This window comes from Alnus glutinosa, chromosome 8 (genome assembly GCF_958979055.1).
Source record: "Alnus glutinosa chromosome 8, dhAlnGlut1.1, whole genome shotgun sequence".
NCBI lineage: Eukaryota > Viridiplantae > Streptophyta > Magnoliopsida > Fagales > Betulaceae > Alnus > Alnus glutinosa.
The window spans coordinates 21061029-21080200 of NC_084893.1; the positions used below are offsets into that span (position 1 = coordinate 21061029).

Genomic DNA, 19172 nt, shown 5'->3' on the forward strand with positions numbered 1-19172 from the left:
GACATGTTTATCAAGGTAAACAAAACTTTGGTTAAATATGCAAGGGAGTAAAAATTGTTAACAATTCTTTTTGTCTTAGTGCAGTGTGGTCTTGTAAGTAGTGGCATTTGGCAAGTCACACGTGGCATTGTGAATTTGATCTCTTTGTATTTTGGCCGTTTGGGTGAAGTGGTGAACATCACTCTTTGTTTGAGTAACTGAGTTCTTTAAAAAATTATGATCTGCTTTTCTTTTGTTTTTAATTAAGCTTTTCTTTGGTTTCTAAAGTTTTCTTTCATCTGTCATATCCCATATTCTGCCATGTTTATTTTTTAGTTAATAAAACACAATCTGCCATGTTATTTGTTATGCTTTGCTTAGTTAGAAATCTGTAATCTATGATGCTCCATATTCTGCCATGTTTATTTTTTAGTTAATAGAACAATCTGCCATGTTATTTGTGATGCTTTGCTTAGTTAGAAATTTGTAATCTATGATGCTCCATATTCTACCATGTTTATTTTTTAGTTAATAGAACAATCTGCCATGTTCTTTGTGATGCTTTGCTTAGTTAGAAATCTGTAATCTATAATGCTTCATATTCTGCAATGTTTATTTTTTAGTTAATAAAACACAATCTGCCATGTTCTTTGTTATGCTTTGCTTAGTTAAAAATCTGTAATCTATGATGCTCTGCTTGAGGTTAAATTGTTTAGTTAACAACCCTAGAATCTGGAATTCTCTTTGATAGTATTAGTCCAAATTCTATGAATCTATAATCTTAATTCTTAAACACTAAACCCTAACAGATTCTCATTTTCCTATAATCTTGAACTGTTACTTATAATTCTAAAGCCCTAAAACCTTAAAAACCTAAATACTTGAGCCATAGACCTTTGGTGATGGGATTTGTATGCCAAGAGATTCTCATTTGCCTCTTATGTGCGTAATTCAAGAGAATCACAAGCATAGGAGGCAAGTGGAAATCTTTTGTATGCAAGTCACATTACCAAGTGTCCTAAGATATGCACTAATGATAAGATTGAAATGTGGGAATCTGAAATCTGTTATGCAATTTATTTTATCCCAAGAATGTCTTAGTGCAGTGTGGTTTTGTGGCATTTGGCAGTGGCAATTCAGATTGTTTTTAACTTTTCATTTTTAAATTGTTAATATGTCTTAATTTAAGTTGTCTTTTAGTCTTTCACTCGAATGAGAATCACTCATCTTTCATGTAAACCTGATCTCTTTGTAAACTTGATCTCTTTGTATTTTATACCCTTTATGTTGGAGAAGTTGCAGTTGGTATGTATAGTCTGTCTAGACAAATCTTAAATGATAAATCTCCCTTGACATGTTTATCAAGGTAAACAAAACTTTGATTAAATATGCAAGGGAGTAAAAATAGTTTAACAATTTTTTTTGTCTTAGTTTAGTGTGATCCTGTGACATTTGGCAAGTGGTAACTCAGATTGGTTTCAACATTTTGCAGGCTGCATTTGTGCTGTAATTTCAGTTGTCTTGCAGAGTTGTAGACTTGTAATCTTTTTAATTTTAATCTCTTTGTATTTGGGTAAAATTTGATATCTTTCAAAGTCTCAGACTATGTAAATCTAATCTTTTTGTAGTTTGTATGTTGTAATTTATAAACTTGTACTTTAAGTTGCAGGTAGATACAACTTGTTTCATTTTTTGATTCATAGCTTATTAACTTTAGCCTTTAGATGAATCTTTATTCAAGTTTGTAAATTGCAGACTTCAAATTTCAATTTTTTTTTCTCCAATTATTATTGATCTAAATGAGCCCTAATTGGGCCGAGCTACCCAATTAGGGCTCAACAGGCCGAGCCCTGAACCCGAAGCTCGAGCTCGAGCTCGGATTGACTCGTGAGGACTGCCTTAATAGTCCTGAGCTCAGTCCCGAGTTAAGGTCTTACCCCAACGAGTCGATCCCAGACAAAGGTCCGTAAGCCCGGCTCGAGCTCAGGATTGACTCGTTTAAATTTTCCTTAAAATGATCCGGTCTGGGATTGCCAAAGCTCGACTCGGACCGGCTCGTTTATAGCCCTAGATCTAGGTCTTTCTTTTAAAGAGAGAGAGAGAGAGAGAGAGAGAGAAGTTCAAACGATTTCATTAAATTTATAGACGATTTTCCTAAAACCGTCTGGAAAAAAATGAGGAAAAAAAATTCAAATGATTTAATTGAAACCGTCGTAATTTATTAGTTTACGGACGGTTTAAAAAAAACCGTCAATAAATTATTTTTTCTAGACGGTTTAAAAACCGTCAATAAATGGGAATTTTTTTTGTAGTGAAGCACATAACCACCGAGGGAGTGTTCTAGTGGCATTCGAGTTCAACAATGGAGGTAAGTTTTCAAATCCCAAAATGGGAAGCGCTTAGTTTATCACCCCTATGGTTCTATTATACTTGAGGGAGCGCCTACGATTTTCCACCATCTAGGCTCTTCATGTGCAATTGCCCAGTGGGCATGGGCTGCTATAGTCACGCACAGATAGAGTAGCCACTAGGGGTGAAAATGCAGGCAAATAATATCCGCCCGCATCCGCTATATATGCGAATTGCAGATAGTGATTTTAAGGTATGCGGACGCGGTTAATAACAGCATCTGCATTCCCTTTATATATAAATATAAATTAAATTCACTAAACCGACATTGTTTTTGAATTTGATAAGTTTAGGACGTTTAGATTATATTGACTTTTTTTTACTATCATCTTGAAGTCATACCTCATTGCATTTACTTCTTTTCTTTTCTTTTTTTTTTTTTCTTTCTTTGATAATCCAAAGCCTAATTACTCTATGAAACAATGACTCTCTATGATTAATAATCGTGAATTATGTAACAAGTGAAATCTTACTTTATTTAAGCTTGTATATAATAATAACTGCATTATTTAATCTTCCATATAGATTTAAATAGTAATCCAAAACGCTCATTACCTCATATGCGGATAGCGAATAATAACCACATAGAGGAGGATAGTAATCTCATGATGCGGATACCTAAAAGTAATAACCGCATTTTGCGGATGTGAATATTGCTAATAACTATATCTGCATCTGCATTTCACCCGTAATAGCCACTCCAGTCGCCCCTCTCGATTACCCAAAAAAAAAAAAAAAAAAAACGTAGGCGCATAGAAACTGCCTCACATTTTAGGTGTTAAATTTGTGGGCACGAGGATAGGGCATATAGTATGGTGTTAGCCTGTTAGGTCAACGGGTCGACAATGTGGGGTTAAGGGTAGTATTTAGGTTGGGCTGAGAGTGGAAAGTGTTAGGTTATTTGTTAGGGTATGGACTGTTGGGAATTGGGCTAGACTACATGCCGTCCACGATTTTGAGTATGTTGGTAAAAGTGGACATGTGAAATGGGCTGGGCTTAGTCATTTAGGTCAACGAGAAAGTTGTCTGATTTGTAGTTTAACGAGTACCAGTTGATGGGTGTGGCTAAAAAATAAAAATGGTGGGTGTTTTCAGTGTTTGTGGATGTAAGGATTTTGGGGCTCTAGGGTTTTGCTTTTTGGGGAAATGTACGTGGGTAGAGTTAGACTCAGTGAGTCAATAATGCCCGTGTTATTGAGTTTTAGATTTCTGAGTTCCATGGCTGCTAAAAGAGGGATCTCCCAGATCTCGCCTTGGTAATAGCACCGACGAGGGGAGTTGGTGGTAATTCAGTCTTGGTAAGGCCTTAGAGTTGAACAACTTCTTCTTCATGCGTGTAAATCTATATTCTTTGTTTTCTTTTATGTGTTTCTTCTTGTAATTCTTGTGGGTGTTCAATTTGCGTTCAAGAAATTTCCTTTAAAAGGTTTTGGTGGTGTATGAATCATAAGAGTAAATATCTAATAAATGTCTGAATCAAAACGTGACTTGAAATCAATTTTTCATTTTTTGAAAATCAACTTTTTCAGCTTAAGTGTTTTACGGATTTGAAATCGGTCCCTCCGTTAGTTTTTCGTTTATTTCGCAACTTTCGTTTGTGTTATGTCAGCCTTATTACCATATCATCTTAATTTATTATTTTTTTATTATATTATAAATTTAAAAACTTACTTTTTTTTTTCTTTTTTAAAAAATAAAAATGAGGGTTAGCCACCCCCCTTGGGAAAGGGGATGGCCTCCAAGCGACTCTAGAGCAGGCTGGGGTGGCCCGCAAAAAGATGGTACTTGAGTTTTTGAAACATACGGACTTAGTACTTCCATCTATTTTTCCGTCCAATATTTAACGGTTTGCCACATGTCAGCCATTGAGGTTGACACATGGCACTATATAAAAAAAATAAAAAATTAAATCTTTAAAAATTAATTAAGAAGAAGAAGAAGAAGAAGAAGAAGAAGAAGAGGAGGAGGAGGAGGATGAGGGGTGGTCGGCCACCCCATGGAAAATTGATAGGTTTTGGGCCTTGGGGGTGGCCGAACCACCCCCTTGGGCCACGAGGGTGGTTTGGCCACCCCTAGGCCGGCCTCCTTGGGGTAATTCGCATTGAGTACGGCGTGCTTTTATTTTTATTTTTAAAATTTTATTATTTATAAATTTTATTTAATTTTTTAATTTTTTTATATTGTGCCACGTGTCAACCCTCAAATGAAGGTACCAAATCCGTTTTTTTCCCAAAACCTAAGTATCATTTGCGATACAAATTGAAATTGAGGTATCAAAAAATAAAATTATCAAAACTCAGATACTAAAAGAGTATTTAACCCTAAATATTATTTAGTCCCCTCAACTAATAGTCATTTTTGATAAAGCACTACAAACTGGCAAGTGTCATGATTTGACCATTCAAACTATCAATCTGTTATTATTTAATCACATCCGTCAATTTTGACCGTTACATTGGATGGAAAATCAAAGTTAACCAAAGTGTTTCGAAAATGCCCTTATTTAGACCATTGAAAATCAAACTTGCCCAGCAAATGAATAATGTTACGTTCCACATCTAACAATTTCAAAACTTTTTATGAATATTATTGTCACGAGAAATAATTGTTGTACAACTATTTTACAACTCTAACAACTCTTTTCCAAACTAACATGGATCTATTTTCCTACATGTGTAAATATCTAATGGTTAATCTTAAAAAAAAAAATTGTTAAAATTGTACAAAAATTGTAAATGTATCATATCTCTCCGGTCACATATATATGACTACCAATCACTTTATTTTTCTTTTATTATTATTATTATTATTATTATTATTATTATTATTATTATTATTATTATTTATAATTATTGTTGATATGGTAGTTTCAATTAATTTTTTTTTTTAACAGGGACTGAATAGGATCGGTTGAAACTAACACATCAATATTAATGTGAAATAATTGTAGAATAAAAATGTTGTTTATAACATTACTCTCTAAGAATCATCGGTCTTTAATATTCGAGTAATGTTATATACCACATTAATTTTTATCCTACAATTATCTAATAAAATTGACATGTCAGTCGTAACCTATTTTAGATTTTTTATTCTTTTAACAAAAAAATGATCGAATGGTTAGTTGAAACTACCGCTTCAACTTATATGAAATAATTACATAATAATAATGAAGTTTGTAGCATTACCGTTAATATTTTGATTCCGAATTTTATTTATTTATGTAGATTAATTCTAATATTGATATGACAGAAATGGTACAGGGATGAAGCCCACCTTTTTAAGCAGCCCACCCTTTTCCAGTAGGCTATGACAGCCGGTGTGTTTGACAAGTCTTTTTTTTTTTTTTTTTTAGTAGTAATAAGAATTACTTGATGTAATATAAATATAAAAATATTTTTAATTTTTATATGAGAGAGAAGTGACAAAAAAATTTTTAGAAAAAAAAAAAAAAAAGAAAAATAAAAAAGAGTGAATGACCAAACTAGTTCATTAGAATCAAGAGAAATGTTAGATATCTCTAATACTTTTTTCTAAAATTTAGTTTCAATTTGATGTGTCGTAATCTTATGAGATTGTGACATATTTTTCAAAATGATAAAATTATGAAATTGTAGCATATCAAGTTGCAACCACATTTTAAAAAAAAAAAATTAATTAAATGTCTAGCATTTCTCTATAATTAAATTAAAGACAAAAGGTTGACCAACATTTAATAAAGTCATGGTCCATTTTGCATGGCTGCCTGATCAGATGGACTTAAAATGCTCAAGTGGGATACCAGTTGGTAGGTAACTAGGGTTATAAAGGAATGGAATTGTTCATATATACTCCCAATTTCATTCAAATTCCTCTGATTTATTACACGAGTTTGAGCATGAATAAAAATTTAAGCTTATTCATTACATGACCTAAATTCATGTAAAATTGGTTCAACCGGTATAAACTTGTATAATTAATTTTTTTAGTACTGATCTTGATTTTGTAATTAAAATATCTTTAGGATGATTAAAAATATCAAAAATAATCTCTTTTCTTAATGGGATAGAGAGGAATAAATGTAGTTTCTGCTATAATATTTCTTTTAAATACTGGTGCAATATAATTAATTTTTATTAAAAAATAAAAAGGAAGCTAGTTTTACTAATTGTATATGCAATCACATCTGCCTATATTTTTAAGGGTAAAAGATTATTTAATCCCCTCAACTCACCATTATTTTTTATAAAGTAACACGAATTAACAAATGTCATGATTTAGTATTTAAACTGTAAATATGTTATTATTTATCCACATCTGTCAATTTTGATTGTTACAGTAGATGTAAAATCAAATTTAACCAAAGTGTTCCGAAAATGCCCCTATCTTGATTATTAAAAAATCAAAATTACCCTTTATATTTATTAATTAGTAGAAAAATACTTTTTTTAAAAAATATATATATATATAATTTAGTCTAATCACATAGACTGATTTTGAATTTATCATTAAATATTTTCTTTATGTCCTTTTTTTCCTTTTAAAAAAAAAATAATCTTTTTCTGCTGATTAATAAATACAATATAAACTACTAATCACATTTGACAAGAGCACATAGATTTTCAAAACAACATCCTAACTCATATTGTTTTTTAATATTATTTAATTCTTAAACTCAAACTATATATGAATATTAAAGCATCTTTAAGGAACCGAATCACCAAGGATTTTCACCGGACAAAGAATTTTTTACAAACTCATTTGTAAGAGCACTAGTAGCAGAATAGTTATATTTCCTAAAATAAGAAATATTTGAAAAAAATTACAAAAAAGTATGTCATAGCAGATGCCCAATTATGCATCTTCATTCTTGGGTAGCTACAGTGCTACCCAATACATTGGGTAGCACTGTTGCTACCCAATCCAATATTTTAATAGAGAAAAACACATCTCTCTCTGACTCTCCTGCTGTACCCTCACTCACCGGATCCTCTTCCCTCTTCTTCTTCACCAAATTCCCCCTTGTAGCCCACTGCAAGACTCGCGGCCACCGCCACTGCAACACTGTCCGTCAACAAGATGCGCCTATCCACTCTCACAGCCACCACCACTTCACCGATTCATGGTTCCTTCGCTCCATTGCCTGCCGATATAGCCCTTTCCAGCAGAGCCAAGAAAAAAATAAGGCGATAATCACCAGCGAGTTGTCGTCCCTCTCCAAGTTTAATCTCTCCAGCGCGCTCTTGTCGAACTTCGGCCATCTGCGCTTCCTCTCCATCCTTTCGTCGCCACCAACCAGCTCTCCGGGCCCATCCCCGTCCTCCACGACAAGCTGAGCGACGCCATCCCCTCGCTCTCAGGAACTCAACTCCGTCAAATCCCTGAGGAAACCTCCAACACCGGCAACCTAAACGACACCATTGAGGAAAACGGCCATGCCGGGTTCGTTTTCGTGAAGGATTTCCGGGGATCGTCGAAGAAGACGACTGACGAAGAAGACTGCTCGGCCATTCAAGACTCAGGAGGCCAACGGTGACGGAAATAAATGAGGGAGAGTGAGAGTGAGATACAGTGAAAATAAAAAGTAAAAATAATAATAATAATTTAGTGGTAAAAGTAGGAAAGAGAAAAAAAAAAAATAGTAAAAAATAGTATTTAATTGATATAGGGAAAATTAAGGGAATCTATTGTGGGGTGTTTTTTTATAGGGAAAAAAAAAGTGGTTTGGTTCCCTAAATTTTTCTTAAAGTAGGGAAAATGGTTGAGAATCTGTTGCTAGTGCTCTAAGAGATTTTTTTACGATCTACATATAAGATTGGCATGTATTTCTTAACACGTGAGAAGTACATATTATTTATATGCTTTTTTAATAACATTAATTAAAAAAAATATATGTTTTTCACATGTTTAAAAGACACGTGTTTTTTTTATATATGGATCATAAAAAATATCCTATAAACCAATGAGTAGAAAATTTATTATTCCCATTTCCACCGTTTCATTATTTAAAATTGGATGATATTCATTTTAATTATCGGGATTTAAAGTATGATCCAGTACGGATGCTTATCCAAACCAAAGAACCTACTAGCAATTCATAGAATGAAAGAAGAAAAATGTTATTTACACTACATCCACACAATAATGATACAACAGTCCCTCACAAGGAGTAGGCCCCACACACTATAGAGCCCACCCCATGTGAGGGGCTGTTGTACCATTATTGTGTGGGTACACCAATCAAGTCCATGAAAGAATAGAGGCCTCCGTTGTTGACTTTGCAACACAGACACGTAAGCACCTACCGTACGTCTCACAAAAACACTTTAAATACAAAGTGAAGCATCGTCTAGAGAAGAAGAAAAAGAAAATACAAAATGCCAACTCTTTCTTCCTTTCGCCAAATTATTCCTTTCCTTCTCCTTGGCTTCTTTGCCTTCGCCACTCAAGCACAAGTCCCTGCAAACCAAACCTTCAAGTTCATAAACGAAGGTGAATTCGGAGACCGGATTATCGAGTACGACGCAAGCTACCGTGTGATCCGAAACGACGTTTACACTTTCTATACCTTCCCCTTCCGCCTCTGCTTCTACAACACCACCCCAGATGCCTACATATTCACCATCAGAGCTGGAATTCCCAACGACGAAGGCGTCATGCGCTGGGTTTGGGATGCCAACCGCCACCGGCCGGTTCGCGAAAACGCAACCCTCTCTTTTGGGAGGGACGGAAACTTGGTGCTCGTCGACGTGGACGCGCACGTGGCGTGGCAAACGAACACGGCCAATAAGGGCGTGACCGGCATCAAGTTACTCCCCAACGGAAACTTGGTGCTTCACGACAAGAATGGAAGATTCGTTTGGCAAAGCTTTGATCACCCTACTGACACTCTTCTAGTTGGGCAGTCCGTGAGAATCAACGGCTAGAACAAGCTTGTTAGCCGTACATTTGACGTGGACCCCTCCGACGGGCCGTATAGCATTGTTCTTGACCACAAAGGGTTCACCATGTACCTCAACAACTCCGGTCAGCTTCTTACTTACGGTGGCTGGCCGGGCAGAGACTTTGGCAGCACTGTCACCTTTGATGCGGTGCCGGAGAATGACAATGCTACCGCTTACGAGCTCGTCCTTATAATAAACCAAGACACTAATGCTCCACCTCCACCACCAAGCCGCCGGCGTCGCCTCCTGCAAGCACGCCCGACCCAAAACGGACAACAACTCAACCTGAACAAGCTCAATTACAATGCCACGTATTCATACCTGAGGCTTGGCTCCGATGGCAATCTCAAGGCCACCACATACTACGACAAAGTCAGTTACTTACGATGGGAAGAGAGCTTTGCGTTCTTTTCTCAATATTTCGTGAGAGAATGCGCGCTGCCGTCAAAGTGTGGAGAGTACGGATTATGCGACCGGCGGATGTGCGTGGCGTGCCCGAGCCCGAAAGGTCTTCTGGGTTGGAGCGACAGCTGCACCCCGCCGAAGTTGGCGCCGTGCAAGAGCGGCGGAGGAACAAAGCAGGCACAGTACTATAAGATTGTGGGCGTGGAGCATTTCTTGAACCCGTATTTGGAAGATGGTGAGCGTCCGGTGAAGATTCGGGAGTGCCGGGAGAAGTGTGACAAGGACTGTAAGTGTGTAGGTTTCTTTTACAAGGAAGATACTTCCAAGTGTTTGCTCGCTCCACTGCTTGGGACTCTCATCAAAGATGTCAACACTTCTGTGGGATACATCAAGTACTCAAACTAGAAGATTTTATGCTTTCGTATTTTGTATTTATTAATAAACGACTAAGTTCGGTCCATTTTCTTTGAAGGTTTATGGATTTTTCTTAATTATCAAGGATGTCTAAGTTGGATTATGATTAATGGGAAAAATCATATTCAATCTCTAAGTTTTCATCTGATTTGAATTTAGTCGTCGTTGGGTAGAGGAGGTCTGCAACGAGCCCTTGCGTTAAGTTGAGTCGGTCTTTACCCTTTTTTTTTGTGCAACTATCAAAGTTAGAGCGCGTGCCCCGGCCGGGCACCCTAATTTAATCAACTAGTCTTTCTAATTTTAAGAATAAGGTCCTTAAGTTTTATTCAAATTTTAAAGTGTCCCTCTATTATTTTACCATCAAAGTCAACGATTTTTTATTTGTCACGTGTGTTTCAGCTGACATGCCAGGATCTATCTCAGCGTTAAAGTTAATGATTTTTCCTCTAACGCTACAAATCTAGAAAATTAAGATGACAAAGAATATGGTTTTTGTTTTGAGTTGAGGTTTTTTTTTTTTAATTTTTTAATTTTTTTTTTTTTTATGATTTGGTTCTTAATGATATGACATTAGTATTAGGTGTTGAATAAAACCCTAGTGTGTCAATTCAGACACACGTGACATGTGATAAACCATTTATTTTGACAGAAAAGTGATAAAAGGAACCTATTTAAAATTTGGGCAAAACCTAAGGATCATATTCTTAAAATTACAAACCTAAAAACTAAATTCAAATTAAATAAAAACCTAAGAATTAAATATAATTTTTCCATAAATTAATGGTATCTGTATGAAAGAAACGTTCAAAAACTTATCCAAATTAAATTTGGTAATTTGGTAAAAGGGGCCACAATGTTAAAGTTGATAGTGAGATGCATTCATGTCAATATGGATCGGTTTTTTTTTTTTTCTTTTCTTATAAATAATATGGATCGATATGAATACAATTAGGGGAACTGGGGAAGTTGGCATCCACAATCTAGTTGCCCAGTGGGAATTGAACGCGTGGACAAAGCCTGCTAGCTGGCATTTAAATTATTACTCGACTTAAAAAAAAAAAAAAATTATTACTTGAAATATTTCTTTATTTCTTTTATGTGTGAGAGTTTTTTAGAACCAAACAAATATGATACAACCATCTCTCAGCATTACAAAGACTACGTCAGTGTAAAAACTGCGAACACAAAAAACTATCAATACAAATCAAGAAACAGCACAATTCGAACGAGGTCCAAGACTCGTTTGATCTAGCCTATTGGATGAACTTTGGTTAGAGCTTCCTGAAAGCCTCAGTCAAAGAGTACGTCGATTCTCATTCGACCGAGGTACTGCATCTCATGTCTCATTTGAACGAGACATCATCTCGTTTGAACAAGTGTTGCATCATACAACAACGTGAGATGTTTCATCGATGGCTCGGTAATCTCGATCGAAGGAGGCCTTAATCGCAAAGTCTTGTTCGAATGAGACATTTTGCTAGAGTCAGTTTGTTTCGCTTTTCTAGTAAGGTTTGAACTTAATTCTTTTTCTATATAAACTCACTAAAGATAGTTTGTGTGTTTTTCATTAGGCTTTTTTTTTTAATTAAAAAAAAAAAAAAAAAAAATCCCTGAGTTTTCTCTTATTTTACCTCATTTCTTGAATTTGCTCTTGGATTTGGGAAGAGTTAATTAAGTTTTGTATTTGTTGATTCTGCGACCCACTACACCATGTTGAAGTAGTTGGTATCAAAGCCAAAGATTTCTTTCATATCAAGAAAATGGCACGAACACTACAAAAAATGTTGTAATTCACCACATGTCTACAATAACTGTTACCAGGGGCGGAGCCACCTTGGGGGGGCCTGGCCCCCCCCAAGCCCCAAGGTTCTCCCAAAAAAAAAAAAATTAAAAATTAAAAAATTAAAAAAAATTAAAAAAAAAATTAAAATTTTACCCCAAATTTTAGTTTTTTTTTTTTTTTTAATTTTGGCCCCCCCAAAACTTTTTTTTTCAATTTGGCCCCCCCAACTTGGGGGGGCTGGCTCCGCCCCTGACTGTTACTGTAGTCACACGGCCAAATAGCCACGTGTCTTGATGACAACATGGCAGGCTGTACATGGAAAACGGTTAGACACGTGTATTTATTACACGTGGACAAATGGACAAGTGTAAAAAATACACGTGTCCAAATAGACGCGTGTAAAAAATACATGTGTCCACTCGGAGAGGTTTATTTATACACGCGTCTATTTGGACATGTGTATTTTTATACGCGCCTATTTAGACACGTGTATTAATACATGTGTCCATATGGACACGTATATGAACACGTGTATTAATAAACGTGTCCAGTCAGACACGTTTATGGACACGTGTATTAATACACGTGTCCAATCAGATACGTGTATTAATACACATGTCCCCCATGGACACGTGTATTAATACACGTGTCCATTTGGACACGTGTATTATTTACACGCGTCCATTTGGACAATAATATATATAAATAACACCAAATTAAGGTTTGACAATGTAGACGATCGCCTAAAACATTTTCTCATTTAAAAAAGTATATATATACATAAAAAGGTTAAAAAAACCTATAATTAGGACTATATACATATGTGCATGATATGTATATGCATGCATGTAAACGATTTAAAAACTATATGCATTTATAATGACGTGTATATACCCTACTTAACCTTAGGGTTTATGGCTATATATAGTAAATGCACTTATTTTTAGGGTTCCCTACTATATATAAATAGTATACTTATGGTTTAGTCCCTTATATAGTACATACACTTAGGGTTAGGGTTTATGGCTATATATAGTACATATACTTAGGGTTAGGGTTTATACCTATATATAATACATACACTTAGGGTTTATGGCTATATATAGTACGTACACTTAGGATTAGGATTTATGTCTATATATATATAGTATATACTTTTAGGGTTATGGTTTATGGCTATATATAGTACGTACACTTAGGATTATGCTTTACGTCTATATATATATAGTATATACTTTTAGGATTAGGGATTATGTCTATATATTGTACGTACACTTAGGATTAAGGTTTATATCTATATATATACAGTATATACTTTTAGGGTTAGGGTTTATGGCTATATATAGTACGTACACTTAGGATTATGGTTTATGTCTATATATATATATAGTATATACTTTTAGGGCTAGGGTTTATAGCTATATATAGTACGTACACTTAGGATTAGGGTTTATTTCTATATATATATAGTATATACTTTTAGGGTTAGAGTTTATGGCTATATATAGTACGTACACTTAGGATTAGAGTTTATGTCTATATATATATAGTATATACTTTTAGGGTTATGGTTTATGGCTATATATAGTACATACACTTAGGATTAGAGTTTATGTCTATATATATATAGTATATACTTTTAGGGTTAGGGTTTGGGTTTATGGCTATATATAGTACGTACACTTAAGATTAGGGTATATGTCTACATATATATAGTATATACTTTTAGGGTTAGGGTTTATGACTATATATATATAGAACGTACACTTAGAATTATGGTTTATGGCTATATATAGTATATACACTTAGGGTTAGGGTTTATAGCTATATATAGTATATACACTTAGGGTTAAGGTTTATAGCTATATATAGTACATACACTTAGGGTTAGGGTTTATAGCTATATATAGTATATGCACTTAGGGTTAGGGTTTTAGGGTTTAATTTAATGGTTAGGGTTTAGTTTTAATTTAGGGTTTAGTATAGTATATATACTTAGTGTTGGCTTTTAATTTTAGAGTTAGGGTTTAGTTTTAATTTATAGTTTACGGTTTAGTTTTAGAGCTTAGGGTTTAGCTATATGTACAGTACATATACTTAGGGTTGCATGGGTTTGTATTTTTGTTTACGTGGTTAAATTATATAAATATATATATAATTATAATATAATTTTTTTTTTTAATAAAAATGCTACGATGGGTGACGTGTGTTTTAAGTACACGTCAGCCATTGAGGACGTGGCATAATACCACGTCCCTGATGGGACACGTGTTAACACGTGTCCAATTGTTTGGCCAGGACAGCTGCGCGGGAGTTCTCCCGCGCGCCACCTAGCCGGATAATTCACTAAATATATATATAAATTATTTAAAATTCAAATAATATATTAATTTATAAAATATATATGTATATATATATATATATATATATATATATATATATATATATATATATATATATTTCAGAAATGTGGAAGCTATCCATTTCGCTCTCTCTCTCTCTCTCTCTCTCTCTCCGTCAAGCACAACCGGCGACAGTCCCTTCCACCGCCTCTCGGCCTTCTCTCCGGCGTGGTGACCGTCCACCACCGATCATCTATCTCTCTCTCACCGGCTGTCTCTCTCTCTCTCTCTCTTCCGGCCCTCTCTCTCACATATATACAGTACCGGATATCTCTCTCGCTCTCGCTCTCTCTCTCTCTGTCTCTCTCTACTGGGACTACTCTCCGGCAGCCTACTCCGGCCGTGAGTGGATTTGCTCCGATAATGGCCAACTTGGTCGACCTCATTTTACTCTCTCTCTCTCTATTGGTTTCTACATATATTCATGTATATATTTTCCTAACTTTTTTTCTTCTTTGTTCCTCCAAATATGTAGGTATATATATAAGCAACCCTAAATCCATAAACCCCAGCCCGAAATCTAGATCTATTGTGAGTATTTTGTCTCTCATTTTCTTTATTTTGTCCTCTACATTTTGTTCATCTCTTTGTGATATTGTGTGATTTAAATTTGTTTCCCTAATATATACGTATATATATATATTTATTGCAATGTTACTGAATTATTGTAATTTGTATACATATGATTTTTATTTTATTTTTGTTTTTGTTTTTATGGACTATTTTGGTTTTACTGTATTTGGTTAATTTTTTTTTTTTTTGAACAATGTTGTATTTGGTTATTACATACTTGATGAAATTTTTGTGTACACAGTCATATTTTTTTTCCCTCATTTAGGGTTTTATTTTTATTTTGGAAGCCACGTACTTTTTTTACTATGTTGTTATGTTTTTATTGTTTTTAATTATTTAGTTCTAATTGTTGATGCGGGAGGTTTTTATATATATTTTTATGTGTCATTATGAATTTAGAAGTTTTTTTGAACGTGGAAAAAATAAAGCAATATCCGCTATTAGTTTAGCGTTATAAACCAACGACCATTTTTTTCAAATTGACTATCCACTTTTTACATCATTATTCGTGTTACAAAATTTATAATATCATTTTCCATTTTAAACGTTGGTGTGAGGATAATACATATTTATGAAAAACATTCGGTACAATTCGCCTTAACAACAAAATTTGAAAAAGCAACACAAAATCAATATATGCATTTTATAAATGGTCGACATATACAAATTCATAAATAACCAAAATATGAAAAAATTAATTCTAAAAAGGGTCCACATATACAAAATCACCTTTTTAAAATAAAATTGTGGGATTGTTTAAAATAAAATGATTAAACAAGTATGATGTATAATAAGATGATCGTACCCAACAATTTGAACCAAAATTAACCTCAATAATTTGGGAACAAATTTTAAACAAATTTTTCACCGTCCACCATTTACAATAATATATTTTATTGAGCAATTTATAACAAAGGTCTAAACCCAAAACCTTAAACGCTTAACCATAACCCTAAAACAAAACAAAAATCCTAAACCTTTAAAAAAAAAAAAAAAAAAAAAAAAAAAAAAAAAAAAAAAACCCTAAACCCTTAAAAAAAACAAATACCCTAAACCATAAAACCCTAACCCTAAACCCTAAACCCTGAAAAAAAAAAAAAAAAAAAAAAAAAAAAAAAAAAAAAAACCCTTAAAAAAAAAAAAAAAACAAAAACCCTTTACCCTTAACCCTTAAAAAATAACAAAAACCCTTTACACTAAACCCTTAAAAAATAACCACAACTCTAAACCCTTTTAAAAAACAAAAATCCTAAACCCTAAACCCTAAACCCTTGCAAAAAAAAAAAAAAAAAAAAAAAAAAACTAATACCGTAAACCCTTAAAAAAAACAAAAACCTTTTACCCTAAACCCTTAAAAAAAAACAAAACAAAAAATATAAACCCTTAAAAAAAAAAAAAAAAAAAAAAAAAACCCTAAACCCTTAAGAAAAACAAAAACCCTAACCCTAAAAAAAAAAAAAAAAACAAATACCCTAAACCCTTTAGAAAAAAAGCAAACCCTAAACCCTTAAAAAAAAAAAAAAAAAAAAAAAAAAAAAAAAAAAAAAAAACCCTAAACTATTAAAACAAAACAGAAACCCTAACCCTAAAAAAAAAAGAAAAATATGAATTAAAAAATAACACCTAAACGCTAACCCTAAATCCTTACAAAAAAAAACACGTAAACCTTAACCTTAAACCCTAACCCTTAAGAAAAGAAAAAAATACCCTAAACCCTTCAAAAAATATAAATAAAAAAAGTAAACCCTAAATCCTAACCCTAACCCGAAACCTTTAAAAAAATATAAATTAAAAAATAACACCTAAACCCTTAAAACACAAACAAAAATCCTAACCCTAAACCCTTAAAAAAAAAACACGTAAACCTTAACCTTAAACCCTAACCCTTAAGAAAAAAAAAAAAAAAAACCCTAAACCCTTCAAAAAATATAAATAAAAAAGTTAACCCTAAACCTTTAAAAAAAATATAAATTAAAAAATAACACCTAACCCTTAAAACACAAACAAAAACCCTAACCATAAACCTTAAACCCTAAACCTTTAAAAAAATAAAATTACAAAAACCATAACCCTAAACTGTAAACCCTAAAACCATAACCGTAAAATTGTAACCCATGTTCTTTCTTTTTTTACAAGTTCACACTGTAAGAATTATGATTTGTCTCGGTCTCTTAACCCTATACAGAGAAATATGGACAAGTCTTGGATGTCAGAACGTAGGGGTATGACACAGTATAACGACGGGTGTAGGGCGTTTGTGGCATTTGCTATTAGTAGGCTGTCGATGGCAAAATTTACTGCCCATGCAAGTATTGTCGAAATAACTAGCGTCACACTCCAGATTACGTTCTTGCCCACCTGACAGGAGGTAGGGGGATGAATCCGGGATACAATTTGTGGTATATGCACGGTGAGACCATGAGCGAGTCTGCTGTTCGTGGTCAGTGTTCGAGTCATCCCAGTGGCACAGATTCCGCTGCCTATAGCACTGAACAGGGTGAATTCACAGAACAGGGGGCGCCCTGGAACATGATGATGACATGCACGCCATGTTGCGTGACGCCTTCGGCATGCACGATGTTGCTAAAGCAGTCAGTACGGATCCGCAACAAGTTGACGAAGGAACCTCTTGCGGGGACGCATTGAAGTATCAAGAGTTGTTAAAAACTGCCGAGAAGCCACTTCACCCTGGTACCAAGCATAGCAAATTTAGTGCTATTGTACATATGTACAATTTGAAGTGCGTTGGAGGTATTAGTAACAAAAAATTTTCAGACATTCTCGAGTTTATCAATAAGCTGTTGCCTCCTTGCAATGAGACATTGCCAATTAATACGTATGAGGCGAAGAAGTTCCTAAGTTTCATGGGTCTAGGGTATGAGAAGATTCTGGCGTACCGTAATGACTGTATGTTATTCTGGAAAGACAATAAAGAATTAGATTCATGTACCGTATGTGGAGAATCTAAGTGAAGGGCTGATACACATATAGATGAGGATGGTGAGGTCATATCAGCGAGGAAAAAACGCCCGGTGAAGATGTTGAGGTGGTTTCCACTCATCCCACGGTTACAGAGGTTATTCATGTCTGAGCATACTGCGCCCCATATGAGATGGCATGCAGAAGGCCACACTAGAGATGGCGTATTGAGGCACTCGGCTGACGGTGAGGCATGGAGATCGTTTGACATTTTACATCCAGATTTTATGGCAGACAGTAGGAACGTCCGGCTTGGTTTGACAGCAAATGGATTTAATCCTTTTGGGAACATGAGCACATCCCACATCACATGGCCCGTAATGCTTGGCCGTACAATTTGCCTCCTTGGATGTGCATGAAACAGACGTCGTTCATCCTGTCACTGGTTATCCCTGGACCGAGCTCACCTGGTATGGATATTGATATTTACCTTCAGCCATTGATTGATGAATTGCTGGAATTGTGGAATGTAGGGGTAGGAACATTCGATGCTTCAAAGATGGAAAATTTTAATATGCGATCTCAGTTGATGTGGACAATAAACGACTTGCCAGCGTATGCAGATTTATCTGGTTGGCCTAACAGGGGTGTGAAGGCATGTCCTTGCTGTATGCAATCGACACGTTCTAAATATTTAAAGAACGGATGTAAATTTTGCTATATGGGGCACAGGAGATACTTGCCAACTGAACATCTGTGCTGGCTGAACAGAAGAACATTTGACGGTACTGAAGAATTTGACAGCCCGCCAAATGTGCCATGTGGAGACGAGATCCTCCAACAGTTAGACGGAGTTGCATTTGGGGATGAGAACGCAGGTAAGAAGAAGAAACGGAAGAAGGGTGCAGGGAGTTTCGATGATGTTATGTGGAAGAAGAAAAGTATTTTTTTTCAGATTGCCGTATTGGAAAGACAATTTGCTTCAGCACAATCTTGATGTTATGCACATAGAAAAAAATGTCATGGATAATATACTTGACACTATTTTGGATATCAAAGGGAAAACAAAGGACAACCTGGCAGCTCGGCTGGACTTGCAGGAAATGGGGTTGAGACCTAAGTTGCATCCATTCACAGCCGCAAATGGTAAGACGTATATTCCCGCTGCCTGTCACACGATGTCTAGGGACGACAAAGAAATTTTCTGAAGGTTCTTCGAAATGTGAGGGTCCCGGACGAATATGCCTCGAACATTTCACGGTGTGTTCGGCTCAAGGACCATACAATTTCCGGGTTGAAGAGCCATGATAGCCAAATACTGAAGCAACAACTTCTCCCAATTGCAGTGCGTCAGTCATTGCCAGA

The 19172-nt window shown here is 34.9% G+C and overlaps 2 protein-coding genes across 2 annotated transcripts; both read left to right on the plus strand.

Annotated features, from left to right (window-relative positions):
* The first annotated feature begins 8738 nt into the window (after positions 1–8738).
* Positions 8739–10266, plus strand: LOC133874557 (EP1-like glycoprotein 2). The gene has a single exon (XM_062312407.1). It carries the CDS (start codon positions 8745–8747, stop codon positions 9291–9293), a length of 549 nt encoding a protein of 182 aa, XP_062168391.1. The 5' UTR covers positions 8739–8744; the 3' UTR covers positions 9294–10266.
* On the plus strand, positions 9375–10121 carry LOC133876205 (EP1-like glycoprotein 2). Its single transcript, XM_062314491.1, has one exon. The coding sequence runs from the start codon at positions 9375–9377 to the stop codon at positions 10119–10121; it is 747 nt and encodes a 248-aa protein (XP_062170475.1).
* Positions 10267–19172: the final 8906 nt, after the last annotated feature.